The sequence below is a fragment of the Tinamus guttatus genome, unplaced genomic scaffold (genome assembly GCF_059628265.1).
Source record: "Tinamus guttatus ecotype Peru unplaced genomic scaffold, ASM5962826v1 Tinamus_guttatus_pri_ptg000601l, whole genome shotgun sequence".
In the NCBI taxonomy this organism is placed as follows: Eukaryota; Metazoa; Chordata; class Aves; order Tinamiformes; family Tinamidae; genus Tinamus; species Tinamus guttatus.
In genome coordinates, this window is record NW_028289135.1 from 2,752,432 (window position 1) to 2,767,413 (window position 14,982).

Sequence of the window (14,982 nt, forward strand, 5' to 3'; positions counted from 1 at the left end):
ATGACAAGAGGCACTTCAGAAAGAGCGAGCAAAACAATTCGAAATAAGCAGCGTGCTGAGCCTGCCTTAGCCGAGTGCTCGAGCCTGAGGTGGACACTTAAACTAACTCATTTGTATAAACTAATGCTGGTTCATGGTAATGGTATGTATGCAGATGGGTTAGACTCAGGGGAAGATCAAGAGCACCAAGACTCCAAGGAACAGTAGAGGATCAATACTCATCTCTCACAGTGAGTTTAGGAGGAAAAGAGCCACGCACAGGCATGGCAACTACAAGCCCACCCGTGACTCTGCAAGCTTACAGGGATCCCCTCTTCTGAATCTTTTCCATGCTACAGAAAGCTTCATAGGTCTGCAACTCTGTTGACCTCAGCATTTCAGCATTGAGCTCAGAGTCCTCCCTAGCCTCCCATATAATACAATCAGGATTGAAAAAGGCTGGCTGAATCTGGCACCCGCTGCCAGTACCTGAAGCACTGTTAGGGCTACACTGCAGAACCAGCATGGGCCGCTCCGCTGTGTTACAAGTCCCTCCCCTCCTTTAGGGACATTTTCCTTGCTGAGTTAAGAAAGTATAAAACCCAAGCTGGGCTTTTACACCTTTCTTAATACTCACCATTGATTTTTTCTGTCAAAAGAGAGGGGGGAAATAAATCCGTAACACTGGAGAATGCTATCCCCTCAGATGGCAAAATTCCTTGGATTACACAACTGCTTGCTCCCCAGTTCGTACCACAGAGGACCGCACTTGATGGTAGTGAGCTACCCCAATCATATTACATCTTCCCACTAGCTGCTCATAATGTGGGAAGCTTAATGATCAGCAGGTCCTATTGGTTCTCAAGGCCCTGCTGTTGGCTTGAAACGTATCCCACTCTTTCAAAAACTTTAAACACATATGGACAGTCATACTGGATGGTGCCAAAAGTCCACCTCATCCCGTATCCTGTCCCTAGACAGTGCAGATGCTTGAAGGAAGAATATGAGAATGAAGCAATCACAGAGTGACTTTTCCCTCCAGTCTGCAATGGTATTTTCTCCCAGCTTCCAGCTATCCCCAGCTATGAGATTTCCTAAAAATACAGTTGTAAAATAAGGTTAACAGTCCTAATTTCTCTATCTGTTTGTCTAATTCAGCTTTTAAACTACTTGTGCTTGAAGGAGGTAATAGTAGTTTCTATCGCAGTGGCCCAGGAGACCCTTTACCCATTCTTTTGAGCTTTCTATTATCTTACTCTTTTCTGAGCAGCTGCTTCTTGCCCCTGTGCCTACTTTGCTGCATGACAGGCCATCACTAACCTGAAGCTGATGGAGGTCTCTTCCGCACAGTTACTCGAGCACATGGATTATCTACCAGAGCTAAGAAGAGCTGCTCATCTATAAGGTCACTCACATGCAAAACTAAGGTTCAACACTTAAGCACAATACATACAATGATATCAAGTCAGCTGCATGTAGCCGGACCCAGAGGCCATTCCCTCCAGCAGCCTCTGTCTCCTGGCGGTCACTGTCTGATGTCTGGGGGGAGAATAAGCAAAGAGGGTAGTGAGACTTCCTTACAGACACCCTCTCTCAGCTAGATCCAAAAGACACATTTGTAAAGGGCCCAGCTATAGGTGGCCCTGAATGACACCCTGGAGGTGGCCAACACAAAAAAGACATAGGGAAAAGTGATAAAGGTGTTTTCTTTTTAAAAAAAAAAAAAAAAAAAAACTTTTTTTTCTAAAGCCCTTAAAAAATCCCCTCTTGGCAACTTTCATCCATCACAAAGTAGCAGCGATTTCAGTGATCCCAGTAAACCTTATTTACAGCAGACTTACTTCAATATGCTCTTATCAGCCTCAGCTGCCACCTCATTCAGTAGATCAGGTAGGGCAACCAAAGGAACCTTTTGATCACAGCAGCAGACACACATGCACAGTTACCATGCCATAAAGGATGTCCAGAACTGGAAAACCCCTACTTTGTCTTGTCCATGCATTAGGACACATACAGCATCAGCCCATATAGCAGAAGAGCAACATACCACAGGCAGTACTATTGTTTTTGCACAGAAATCCAGGAACAGGAGATTTGGAGTATTCAGCTAACATAGTCTCTTTTTCTGCAAGTCAGCACACAGAGGTGTGGTGAGTTTGCCTGCAGTGAGCACACCCAGACTTTAAGCAGCCCAGCTGAAGCCGGATCCCATTTCAGGAATGTGTTTCTGATTACTTGCACAAGCCAATGGGCAACGACTCTTCAAAGGCACCAGCAAGAGCAGCTGTGGTTAAGCAGCAGGTACTTACCAGAAACGAACCCTGCAAGCAGTCAAGGCACTGGCAGCACAAAGCAAACAAGGCTGCGAGCAATCCGCTTTGCATTAGTTAATGACACAGAAAAGTCAGGACTTCATTTCAAACGGTGAGGAGCAATACGAAAGATGGCATGTGAATCTCCTTCCGGACGGTAACTGTTTGCAAATGCAAGCCCAGGATGAAGCACCTTTCCTTGAACTGTACAACAAGCAGCCCGAGTGCTTGAAGGGTCGTGGGTGGTGGTCACCCAGGTGAACAAGACGTCTAGTGCAGCCCTGGTCTGAGTGTGCGCGGGGCTGCTCAAGGGGATGGAGCTTGCAAGGGAACAGGCTCAATTCTTCCCAACATCCCAACTTGTAGCTTCTCCAGGGCACACTTGGAGCAACAGAATAGGTGGGAAACGTCTCGTGTGTCTGAATTTTCCCCAACTTTCTTGCTGCTGGGGCTATGCTTGTCATGTCATGTGCTCAGAGGCTGAACCTGCCCTGCTTTCAGAGGGGCCGTGAACCCAGCAGCCTCAACCCCCTCCAAAACGGGCAGAGGCAGAAGGCCACCAAGCCTTGCCGTGTAGCACCTCGAGCAGCACCCTCCGTGCTTGGCCCCAATGCCAGAGCCGGGCACCTGCCTAAGCCCCCAGGCACGTAGCGTGCATGAAAAGCTGAAGGAACTGAGGGAAAAGGACCCTCAGCCCAGTCGGAAAGGGCGCAAGAAGGGGTGATGCCAGCCTCGGAGCTCCTGCAGAAAGGGCTCAGCTCCGGCTGCAGGGTTGAACGTGAAGCTCCCAGCACCCTCAGTAGAGGCTCGGAGCAGGTGCCGAGGCAGGGGGGGAGGCAGAAAGGCCCCGTCCACCCCTTCCCTCCCGCCTCTCCCCGGGAGCGCAGAAGGAAGGTGCTGTTTCCCGAGCGCCGGAGCCTTCGCCTCCCATCGAGGGAGCGCAGGCCCCAGGCGACCCGAGCAGGCCTGGCCTGGCCCTTACGTAACAGCGCTAAGAAAAGCCGGGCGCTTCCCCCCGGCCTGGTCGGAGCGGGCAGAAGAGGCAGAGGCGTACGCGGATGAGAATTTATTTCCAAATACCTCATTTATATCATTTTCACATGAAATATTTCTTTCAGAATATAGCCTACACTTAGAAGAGAATTTTATAAGGCACATCAGATTATAGACTACATAGAGACATTTCCCCCTCACTTGCGTTCATAAAATACTGGTGATTTTAAAAGTAATATTCTAAAACCTAGACCCTGTGTAGCCCCATGTAGAGCAGTCTTCATAAAGTTATTAGACCTCAGTTTACATACACCTAGTAAAGGGCTATAACAAGTTGTATGTACATCACATTTTCTGAAACAGTCACAGCTGGCTACATTTAGAAGTAATGCTACTCCAGACTACGAAAGAGGCTGCTTTTAAAATATAACCTACTGCTTCCAGTATGGCAGGATACAAAGCATTATGATCTTGCAGAACAGATCCTGTTATTTTTGCAAGTGGGAGTTGCTCAGATTCAAGCCTTTCCCCTTCCAAAAAACACATTTTAGGTCAACTGAGACCATTTTACAGAGAAGCAAAGCACCTAAGAGAAACGTGGCTTGAGGGTTTTCCCCAAGATGATAATATGACTGTGTATCTGAAATATTGTCAAACATTAGAGTACAAAATATAAAGGCTCAGGTGTTAACTTCATGACTAGTAAACATTAAACTATTATGGACCAGATGCAACCAAGTTAAAGGCATCCAGCTTCTGTGCTATGGGATCTGCTTTTCTAGGCTCTTCCAGTGCAGAAGCCAACACATTTTTATTGAATTAGGCCCCATGTAAAGATTTCCATTCCATTTCAAAGTTTTCAGGGCTGGAATATTATGCATTCTGCACTGATTTTGCTGTGGTGAAGGAAAAAATATTGCTTGTGGAGCTTGCCAACATAACCCAGAATGCATTTACATAGTGTCTTTTTCCTTAATGGGCCAGAAGGTAAACTCTGGTTAGCTTTATCAATTCCAATGGCTTCCACAGTTGCTCTTTACATCAGGCATTGATTCATTTAGGATGAAAAAAATAGGTTCAGTTTTTCTGTCACTGCAGTTTAGTTTAAGACTATGAAAAAGGTCACTTGAAGGCTAGAGCCACAGTCGGAAAAAAAAAAAGGGAAGAAAAAAGAAGAAAGCCAGAGTATAACTTGATCTTGAAGTATCTAGGAAAAAAAAGCAGTGAAGGTCATAAAAAGACAGACAGACAGCACAAACTAAGTATTTTCTGCAGAATAACTTAAAATACTGACACTTGCTGAGAGTCACGTTACCCCAAAGGTCTCCTGAGCCCAAGGGGGCTGGAATTAGGCTTTGTTTTGCAGGAATCAGATTTAGTCAAAGAGCAGGTCACACTCAATTCCATGTTGTGTTAATCACCCAGCAACTCTTTAGGCACATTTCACTTTAATTTGTTGGACTGATCTGGGAAGGAATTATCAGTTAAGTTTCCAGAGTGGCCTCGGCCAATTCCCAGAGTGTGATCTTGGACAAGATTCAACAACAAGCAACTGTTGCCTTTAGAAGGGAAACATTAACTTGGTCAAAATCAGCATGGCGAGGAGGACACAACAGTCTCAGTTTCTAGAGCCCAGTGGCTTATAATCTTTATCTGTCCGATTTGTTATTTTGCGTAGCAGCCTAAAAGGGTGAGAAGGGGCATTCTGTAATTCCTGATTGCAGACTTAAAAAAACAGATGCAGTTTGCATGATGCTGCATGGATACTTGTAACAGCTCGGAAAAGAAAATTTAAAAACTCAACACAACAACATTTACATTCCTTTTAGCTGAAATAGATGAACTATCGTCATGTCTTATAAATACAGAGGAACTCACCACTGTTCAAAGCAATGAGTTAAAGCTGAGCAATGTTCCTTGGACTTCCATACAACTGCCTGGGAAAGATGGGGGAAGGATGGGAGAAAACGATTTCCAAGTCAGGAGGTGACAAATGAGATGTCAGTTCCTTAATGCATTAGGTTCCCTAACAGCAGACTGGAGGTATATGCGTGACCTTTCCAGCTACGGCATTTGCGCATAGATTACACCTCTTGCACACCCTTTTTAAAGTGATCCCTAAGAATGTTGCGTTGGGAAGACATGGAGAAGAGAGCAGGAGTGGGTTTTTAAAGCTAAAAATGTCAGTTAGGAGGCACAGTGTTATTTTTCCCTTTTACCGTCCAGTCACTCACGCTTTTCTCATGAACAGCCCTCGCAGCAAAGGCCTCTGACTTGTTCCTCCCCATCACATTTGCATCACGGCACAAGAAGTCAAATCCGTTGTACAAATCCTTCTAACCTCACAGACACATGGTGCAATTCTTCCTGAATGAAAGATTTTAGTCATGAAACTTGAGGCCAGACCTGATTTCTGGTAATTATTTATCTAAGAATCCTTCTGCCACCCTCAAAAGGGCAACTGAGATATCCAGTAGCATCATATACACATACATACGGATCTACACTATACACTCAGGACAACACAGAATGAGATTTCAGCTAATATAGCCTCTATTTGATTTCCCCAGAGCAGCACTTGTGTCCTTGCAACTCCTATACAAAACAGCAGTATTTTTTCCACCAGGATTTGGAGAGGTTTTTCATCTTGTCTGGAGTCCTACACTTTGATTTCTTTGGTTGCTGCTGGCTATCCGAATACTGAATACCAGCCACAATGGCCGCATCAAAGACCTCCTTGAGGTTTTTCTGAGTCAAAGCAGAGCACTCAATGTAGGACGCAGCTTTTATTTCCTCGGCACAGAGCTTCGCAGCCTCCTCTGAGACCGGCTTTTCTTTGCACTTGTCCAGCTCGATGAGAACCTTGACATCCTCTCGGAGGTCCGACTGGGTCCCAACCAGGATGATGGGCGCTTTGGGGCAGTGGCATCGGATTTCGGGAACCCACTTCTCGCTCACGTTCTGGAAGGAGGAAGGACTCACCACGCTGAAGCACAGCAAGAAGATGTCCGTGTTGGTGTAGCACAGAGGACGTAGCTTGTCAAATTCATCCTGCGGAGAAGGAAGTTGCATAAGCACCCAATACAAACAGCATGAAAAAAATAAAGAATTCCTGGGTGTATTCCCTGCTTCGCCCTTTTGGAGAAGTTGAGGATCAGCAAAAGGGCAAAATCAAGGCAAGCAGGTTAAGGCAACAGGGCTAAAAACACAAGGAGAGGAGGGACTTCAGAGACTTTACACTTTACAGAGATCTGCCTTGCCGGGGGTGACGTCACCGAGCAGCTGAGTCACAGCGCGCGCGGAGCTCGAGCGCCTGCACTCCTGCCCGAGACAGGAGACACCCACCCGGGCAGCAGCAGAGCAGACAAGTGGCAGCAAGTGCACACGGGCTGGGATGGGTTTAAGCAGCTGACTACTTAACAATATCCTACAGGATATGGGAATAATTTCCCTGCTTTTGTGCCTGGGGATTTAAATCTGATGGCAGCAATAAGGAATCACAATGTGCAGGCTTAACATGCCAATGGCGGGGCCTAAGAGCTTTGCCTTTCCCTCCCATCCATGGCACATCAAACAAACCCCAAACAGCTCTCCCAGTGCCTTTTTTTTTTTTCCCTCCTCCTTCTTAGAAGAAGGAGAGGCCCCTCTTTCAGCTTCAGGAGTCAGCCACAAGAAAGCCAAACACCTAAGGGTTGCAAAGGCTTGGCCCCAGAGGCATGCTGATCCTGGCAGCAGCTCCCAGAAGGGCTGGGAGTGAAGAACGCAGCAGCAAGCAAGGGTTGACTCCGTCAGCAAGCAAGGGTTAACTCCACGCCGCCTGCCCTCCGCTGTCCTGCTGACAGTGGGATAAGAGCACAGTAACACTAGCCGCCGGAGAAGGTAGGGTTTGCCTCAACTGCGGTGACATTTTAATTAAAAATGCACCGTGTTCTCAAAAGCTCTTAATTTAAAGAAGTGCAAAGAGCAAACACCATTGAGCACATCTCTCTGGTGCCGGGGTTTTACTGCTCAGCTGCAAGTTGCGTGGAATTCTCAAGACTTGAGGTTTTGTTTTAAAGCCTCTGAAGGCCTACGATATGCAGTTTAAAGCCCACTGGAAGCCTCAAAAGTCTCGTTGCACTTGAATGAATTTTTTTCAGCAGTAACTCCGAGACAGACAACGATTTACGGTAGAAGAGCCAAGAAAGCAAGCTTCATTAACTCACCTGATTCCCAGATTAAGCCTCACAGGAAAGCAGCCTCTCACCATTTGGCTTGAGAGAAACCCTATATTTACTGCAAAGTCCAGCTCTGTACAGGGTGACAGGACCATTCAGAGAACAGCACCTTGCCACGTAACTGCCTGTTCTTGCAGTGCGAGAAACCTTAAAAAGCTGGATGCAAGGGCTTTGCAAGCCAAATTCTGCTCCTATAGGTTTCTACCCAGATAAGACCCCTTATTCTATTTTATTCCATGTATGCTCCTACATTTTCAATATAAGTACAGGAACTGCGGAGAACTTACCTCTCTTTGGGCTCATGACACTAAAAAACCTACAGTGTCACTCTGCTTGGAGTGTCTTTTTTAGCCACAGATTTCAGTAGCACTGTTTTAACAAAGTGTCTTTTATTCAGGATGACTTCTGTCATTTTAGATAGACCCTGGATTTTCAATGCCTATACCCATTCCAGCTGCACTTGGACAGATTAAACAAACATCTTGGCCATTAACAACAGCAAAGGCAAGAGGTGATCAGGACCTGCCGATCTGTCCTGCAGTTGCTCTTTCATGGGCTGTCACCCTGCTACGATGGCAGTTCTACCTGCCACACTCTGCACATGAGTGTGTCTCGACCAAGGCTGAGAGTATGTTATTGTACCAGCCCGCCCCATCGGTCAGGCACTAAATCATGGGACAGATCTGCTGTTTCCTCTCATATTATCTTCCACAGGAGGCTGTTGGGAGTCCATAAATTTGGGTTTGTAGGGCACAAGAACGAGACCTACAGTATTGTCTAGGACATCAAGGCCCTTCAAATTCCTCCCCTAAGTAGGGCGCCCAGTTACAACTCATCTAAATAGGTTTGTATGTTAAGGCCACAGAGATTTTCCAGGGTGGTTTCGGTGAAGGTGTAAACCCAGATCTACCCAGCTATCAGCTATTTAAAACCCTAAATCCCACGGCTCCCAGAGGGGAGACAGGTAGTGAAACACCTCCAGCTTCCAGCCTCAACCTCCTTCCTAAGAGTGCTGTGCACTGCTCGGGGGCACAGCCAGGGGCCGGCAGAAACCCAGGTGGCCTCCAAGCCCCAGTAACTTGGTCTTTCTCAGCAGAGCAGCAGTCTGTGCCCAGCCCACACACGGGAGGCACGGGATGCCCCCAGCCCCCAACCTTTCACACACGCTGGACGGAGCAGTGGGGTGAACGCACAGCAGCACAAACGCAAGCAGCTTAATAAAACGATCAAACACTGGGAACCCTTTCAAACCCATGAAGTCATCAACAGGGCTACTCCGTGTGACAACCTCTTCCCTCCCACCATCCCTGAAATCAAGCAAGTGGCTTCACTGACCTGGCCAGCTGTGTCGCAGAGCTGCAGTCTCACCGGCTTCCCATCGACAGACACAACAGCTTTGGGGAGAAAGGAGGAGGGAGGGGGAAAAGCGTCGTGAGTTCAACTTTATACATTTCCCAAGAAAATAAAAAAAGGATAAAAAAGGGAAAAGGGAAGGAAGATTTGCTATCCCTCAGCACTGACAGTCTTTGGTTAGTTTACATTTCACTACTAGCAGAGCCGTAGCTGAGTCTGTCCCTACCATTTGGGCCCTTCAGGGCTTTCCAATTGACTCCAATGCAAGTGAGGAGGCAGCAAGTCCCCAGACCAAACCTCAGCTTGGCAGAGAGGGAGCCAAGCACTTGGCCTTTCTTTCCTGCTGCAGAGGATTTGGTTTATTATCCTCTTTACATTTGCAAGAAGTCTGGTGGAAAAAAATAATAATAATTGAAAAAAAAAATCCCCCGCGCAGATCCAAAGGGAAGAAGCACAGCCAAAGCCTCTCCCACTGCAACCGCATCTCGATTGCGCTGCAGAGACAATGCGGGCGCCCGCGACTCCCTTTCGAGAGGTCCCCGTTTCTGCGGAGAGCTGCAAGTTTTGCGCAGAGCCGGCGATTCCGGCCGCCCCCGGGGCGCGGGCACCGGCTGGCGAGACCCCCGCGCCGCCGCCGCCGCTCCGGTGCGCGGTGCGAGCCGCGGGCTGACACCGCGACGGGCCGGGGGTCGGTGCGAGCCGGGAGCCCCGCGGCGGCAGCGCCCGGCGGGCTCTTACCGGAGAAGTTGTCGAAGGCGGTGGGGATGTACTCGGTGGGGTAGCCGTTGGTGGTGTAGCTCACCACGAGGCTCGTCTTGCCCACGGCGCCGTCGCCCACGAGCACGCACTTGATGCTGCGCCGCGGCTCGGCCCCGGCGGCCGCCCCGGCTCCGCCGCCCGCAGCGCCGCCGCCGCCGCCGGTCCCCGCCGCCCGGCAGCGCCCGCCGAGCGCCGCTCCGAGCGCCGCCGCCGCCCGCCCGCTGCGCACGCGGCGCGGGGGCACGGGCGGCACCTCGCAGCCGCCGGGCCCCGGCTTGCCCAGGTAGCCGCCCTCGCCCTCCTGCTGCGGCGGCATCGGCGCGGGGCGCCCGGCCGGGGGGCGCCGGGGCGGCTCGCGGCGGGGCCCGGCGGCGGGCGGGCGGTGCGGGGCCGCGGCGGGGCGGCAGGCGCGGCGCGGCCGCCGCGAAGCCACCCCGGCGCCCTGGCCGCGGTGCGCGGGGAGGCGGCGGAGCCCGGAGCGCTGCGCTCGCCTCTCCCGCCCGCGCTACCGAGTCGCGCGCGCCGGCCCCGCGCCGCCGCGTGACATAATGAGGCGCGGGGAGGAGGAGCCGCGCGCGGCGGCACCGCCGCCGGCCCCGCCGGTCCCGCCCGGCAGGCGGCGCCACGGCGCCCCGAAGGCGGCGGCGCGCGCGCTCCTCATTGGTCGATCGGCCCGGCCCCGCCGCACCCATTGGCTGCGGCGCTCGGGAGGGGGCGGGCGCGCCCGGTGCTGCCCGCGCTGGCGAGCGGCGCGGCGGCCCCAGCGGGGCCCAGGGGGGCAGCGGGGCTCGGCCCAACGCGCCGGGCAGGGCCGGGCCGGGCCGGGCCGGGCGCGGCGCCGCGGGAGCCACGGGCACCTCGTGTGCCGTGCGAGCAGCGCGCGCTCCACCTGCAGCGCCGCGCGGGGACTGAGCGGGCCCGCGTGCGGTGGGAGCGAGCGAGGGCGCTTTCAGCACCGTTCACGTGGGTTGGTCTCGGGAAGTGTTGCAGTTGAGGGAAGAAAATAAAACGTTGCTAATAGATTTGGCTCTAACCTAAATGAGGGCAATTATTAATGCACATGCACGGCTCTTCTGTGACTCTTGCAGCACTGTACACGCATGATGCGCCTCTCCCAGAGAGTCGTGGGCTATAGGTGCTACAGTCCTTGTTTCAGGCAGAAAGCCTGGGCAGCCTGAGCGATGTACCTGCATCAGAGATGGTAACTCTAGGGCAGAGTCAAGTTTTGGTTAACTTTTCCAGCACCACTCAGTTCCCACACCATCCGGTGTGATGGGCTCCCTTTCCCTCACCAAAACTGGAAATCCACATTATGCAGCAGGGTCTCTTCTGGAGCAAGCACCGCAGCTGCTGCCAGTTGTGCCAGACTCGCCACCACTGTGAAAGAGCTGGAAACATCAGACTTGCAAGAAGGCTGTCATCCTTCTGCCTCTACAGACCCTACACACCACCACCAAGAAATGATTCCCCACCATGTGCTTTCATGTACTCTTTCCACTCGTGATGAAGCCTGAGAGAAGCTCACCCAGGTGGCTGTGCTTTGCCAGGATCCAGAGCCAGGAGGATTGGCACTGGAGCCAGCCTACGCTCAGACATGTACCAGAATAACAGAAATGGCTTAATTCATACCTTTTGGTATTTTGGTGCAGGTCCTCATGGGGTTGCTTAGGTTAGAACAAAAGCATTCTGTTTTAATTGTGCTTAATTATAGCCTGTCTACGCGCAACCACTGAACTGCTTTAACAGTGCTGGCGCAGCTAACTCCCCGGGATACGGATGCAGTTGTGCTGCTTTCAAGCTAACACAGCCTATTCTTGCCAGTGGTGACCTCCACAGCAGCCTGCTGTGGTGCTTGTCCCAGGGGCTGCTCCGCAATCCTGCGTGACCCTGCAGCCGCTCAGGCGCAATGTCTCAGGGTTTGCTTGGGTCAGCATTAGGCTATTAAAGCCCAGGAGATGCTTCACTGGATGGATGAGAAGGCTTGGCAGAGGGGCTCTGCTGTAAGTCTGGGACAGTCAGAGAGAGCTGTGGTGTGGCAATTGCCCAAGCAGCAAAGCTGTTTCGACAGTGAACCGCACAGCTTGGGGTAGGAGTAGCCCTGTGTGGGTAGCGCCGATCAGAATAGCTACCCAAGGACCAAAAGTTGTTATAGATCGTCCTACCTCACCCAGGCAAAGAGGAAATGAGGAAATGAGACACTTGTTCTCAGTTAAAAACAAATAGTCTCTCTCTGGCCATTTCTGTTGTGCACCGTTCTGAGTCTGCATAGAACTGCATCCCTACACTAGACAAGGCAGGCTTTAAAAAAAATAAAAAGATGTTTACAAGGGCAAGAGGTAAGACTTGTGGTAACTCCTTGTGAGGGTTTATTCCTCAGTCTCTGAGCAGTGCCCAAGAAACATGAGTTTGGATTGAAAGTTCCCTTGAGCCTGAAGAGCAGAGTTGTCAAGAGGAGCCTCCATCCTGGTGTGTAGATGCTTGCCACCCTTCGCCTGCAAAGCCCAGCAGTCTGTAGGTCTCCACTGCTGGGAACTCGGAGGAACTTTCCACCTCCTTGAACAAGAAATCAGTGAAAATTCCATAGGACAGAGTAGGCTGACACCACATTTATGCCAGGAAACAAATAGAAAAAAGGAAAAATAATTAAACTTGAATGATTAGGGTATGGATTGCTTTATTAGCAAATGGATGTTAATCTTGACAGCATCCCATAAATTGTCTACCTTGATAGCGCTGTGAAATGGCATGTGGGCTGATGCTGGAAGTCAATGTAGGGCAAATGCCACCGTGCTGGTCATCTCGGACAGTGCGTCATGGCCTGTTGAAGCGATGCAGCAGATGGATTTCCATCTTTTTTGCCCACCATGCCAGCTGAAAGCAGGCGGACGTGCTGTGCTCTCCAGTGCCAGACTGGAATATGACCCAGCTGAGGACACACGGATGTGAGCAGCTCCCTGACTGTGTCTTAGGGCACATTCATTTACAGATACATGATGGATAGTTGCTGTCCTCGGAGCTTTTGGCCACGGCACTCCTAGCACACAGGCACATCTCACAGGTTTTAACCCTGTTGTTTTCCAAGCGCTGAGCGCTTGGATAAGCAGGCTTAACCGCGCAGAGGTCAACAGTGTAGCAGTTGTCTGGCTCAGGGCTGAATTTGCCCCATTATCAGTGAGCTCATAGGAAAGCTCTCGCTCTATCTCTCGTGCTCGTGCTAGTCAAATATTATTCTTCAAGAAAAATGAGAGAGAGGGGAAATGATTTTATCAAGACGTGAAGTAGGTCATTGTTGTATCCCGGCTTATCATTTCCCCTGTGGTACAGGAAAATACGAGTTGGACGCAGGCCTTGGAGAATGAGAGCTTTCTTCTTTTTATTTTTCCTCACAGAAACTCGAAAAGCCCCGCAGGGTGAGCGGCGAGGGCGCGAGGCAGCGGCGGCGCCACGCGTGGCGTGGTGCACCGCGGCCTGCTCGAGGGGAGAGCGCGGCCCGCGCTGCGGCGTCGCGCCACGATCCTGCCCTTCGCCAGGAGAACGGCCCCCCGCTCTGAAAGCAAACGCCTGTGAGGAACCCCTGCTTTTTACAAAGGGCAGGATCCCGGTGACACTGTATTATGAGATATACTATGTAGAAGTGTTTTTGTTTTCATTATATATTTGAATTGTAACTTTAAAATAACATTTCCAGGACTACTTTTAAGGAACATTCTCATCACCCAAGACAACCACCTCAGGGAAGTTTCCAGTACCTGAGAAGTGGGATCAGTAGCGGACACTTATTAACTCCATAATATCTTCCCACCCCTCAAGTGGAGTTGTGTTTGGGAAGACACTATCAAAAATTCAAAGGCAAAAAGGATTGTTGAGATAAGCCTGAAAAAAAAAAAAAAACCCACAAGCAAACCAGGCCAAAACATAATAGCTTCAAGCCTCACGAATTCCTGTTAATTCAGGAAACAAAGTAGCCCGAGCCTCCTATCTGCGGCGGCTCTGCAGGGATATCACCATGGGAGGTGAGCTCTTTGTCTTGCTTTCAAAACCCTCCTCATCCAATCTTGGCTCACAACTGCTGAAGGTCATAAAGTTTGTGTGACGGCCGCCAATTTGCCACCTCGTCCCGGAGCCCCTCACCGCCCTGGGGCTGCCCCCAGCCCTCGGGGTGCATGGACGCCCGAGCTCTCCTGCCTGTCTGCTCGCCCCGGCCGCTCCTGGCTGGTTATGATGGCAGTGGCACCAGCAGGGCAGTGGGCACTGCTGGGCACAGTCATCTCAGCAAAGGTGGCCAAGGGTTTCCATAGGCAGTATTGGCTTTGCCCAGCACCCAAATAATGAAGGTATTGATGCTGCCTTTGCTCCGTCACGCATTGCACCCCCTTGTGCTCCTGTTCACAGGGCCTTACAGTCCACCATGCTATTTCTGCACCAGCACTGCCTGTTTATAGGGACAGCCAATAAGCAGGAGGCAACTCCACAAACTGAGCTGGACAGCTTGAAGGAGAGAGGAGAAGAAAACATGCTTTGGCAACATGCTGTGCATGGGTGGGGACGGTGAGAGTTGAACAGAGACCTTGTTTTGAACACACATCTCTGAGGAACCTGGAGCAGAGAGGGTATCTGCAACATGGATCTTCTTTGCCCTGCTCTGCTGTTATTGTTGTTGTAGTTTTCCTTCCTTCCTTCCTTCCTTCCTTCCTTCCTTCCTTCCTTCCTTCCTTCCTTCCTTCCTTCCTTCCTTCCTTCCTTCCTTCCTTCCTTCCTTCCTTCCTTCCTTCCTTCCTTCCTTCCTTCCTTCCTTCCTTCCTTCCTTCCTTCCTTCCTTCCTTCCTTCCTTCCTTCCTTCCTTCCTTCCTTCCTTCCTTCCTTCCTTCCTTCCTTCCTTCCTTCTTTCCTCCCTCCCTCCCTCCCTCCCTCCCTCCCTCCCTCCCTCCCTTCCTCCCTCCCTCCCTCCCTTCCCTCCTTTTTTTCCCTCCCTTCCCTCTCTCCCTCCTTCTTTTCTTTCCTTCTTTCCTTCTTTTCGTGAATCACAGTTAGTTCTCCATGGCATTCATGCTCTCCCTAGTCTGAGCCTAGACTGCAAGCCACCATCTCCCATGGACACTCTCACCCCAATCTTCAGTGTCATAATCTGTGTTTCTTGACTCATCTGTATCTCATTGATATTTTCTGTACACAAGAAATTATTTGCATTTTCCTTACCAGCCAAGTTAAAAGACCCTACCTATTTGCCTCTCAGGATTATGCCAGACATCTGTTTTATTTTCATGCTGTGAATGGAGATGGACCCTAGCAGCCCATGCGCACAGCTCCTCCCTAACCAGCATTTATCGCACACCTTCGTGCACCTCAGCTTCGTGCTGCACACGGACACC

General features: G+C 50.8%; 1 protein-coding gene across 1 annotated transcript; it reads right to left on the reverse strand.

Annotated features, from left to right (window-relative positions):
- Positions 1–3,356: 3,356 nt before the first annotated feature.
- Positions 3,357–9,929, reverse strand: RHOU (ras homolog family member U). Its single transcript, XM_088534846.1, has 3 exons — positions 9,593–9,929; positions 8,837–8,895; positions 3,357–6,335 (listed from the first exon to the last, which is right to left on the reverse strand). The coding sequence occupies exons 1-3, from the start codon at positions 9,927–9,929 to the stop codon at positions 5,880–5,882; spliced, it is 852 nt and encodes a 283-aa protein (XP_088390972.1). The 3' UTR covers positions 3,357–5,879.
- Positions 9,930–14,982: the final 5,053 nt, after the last annotated feature.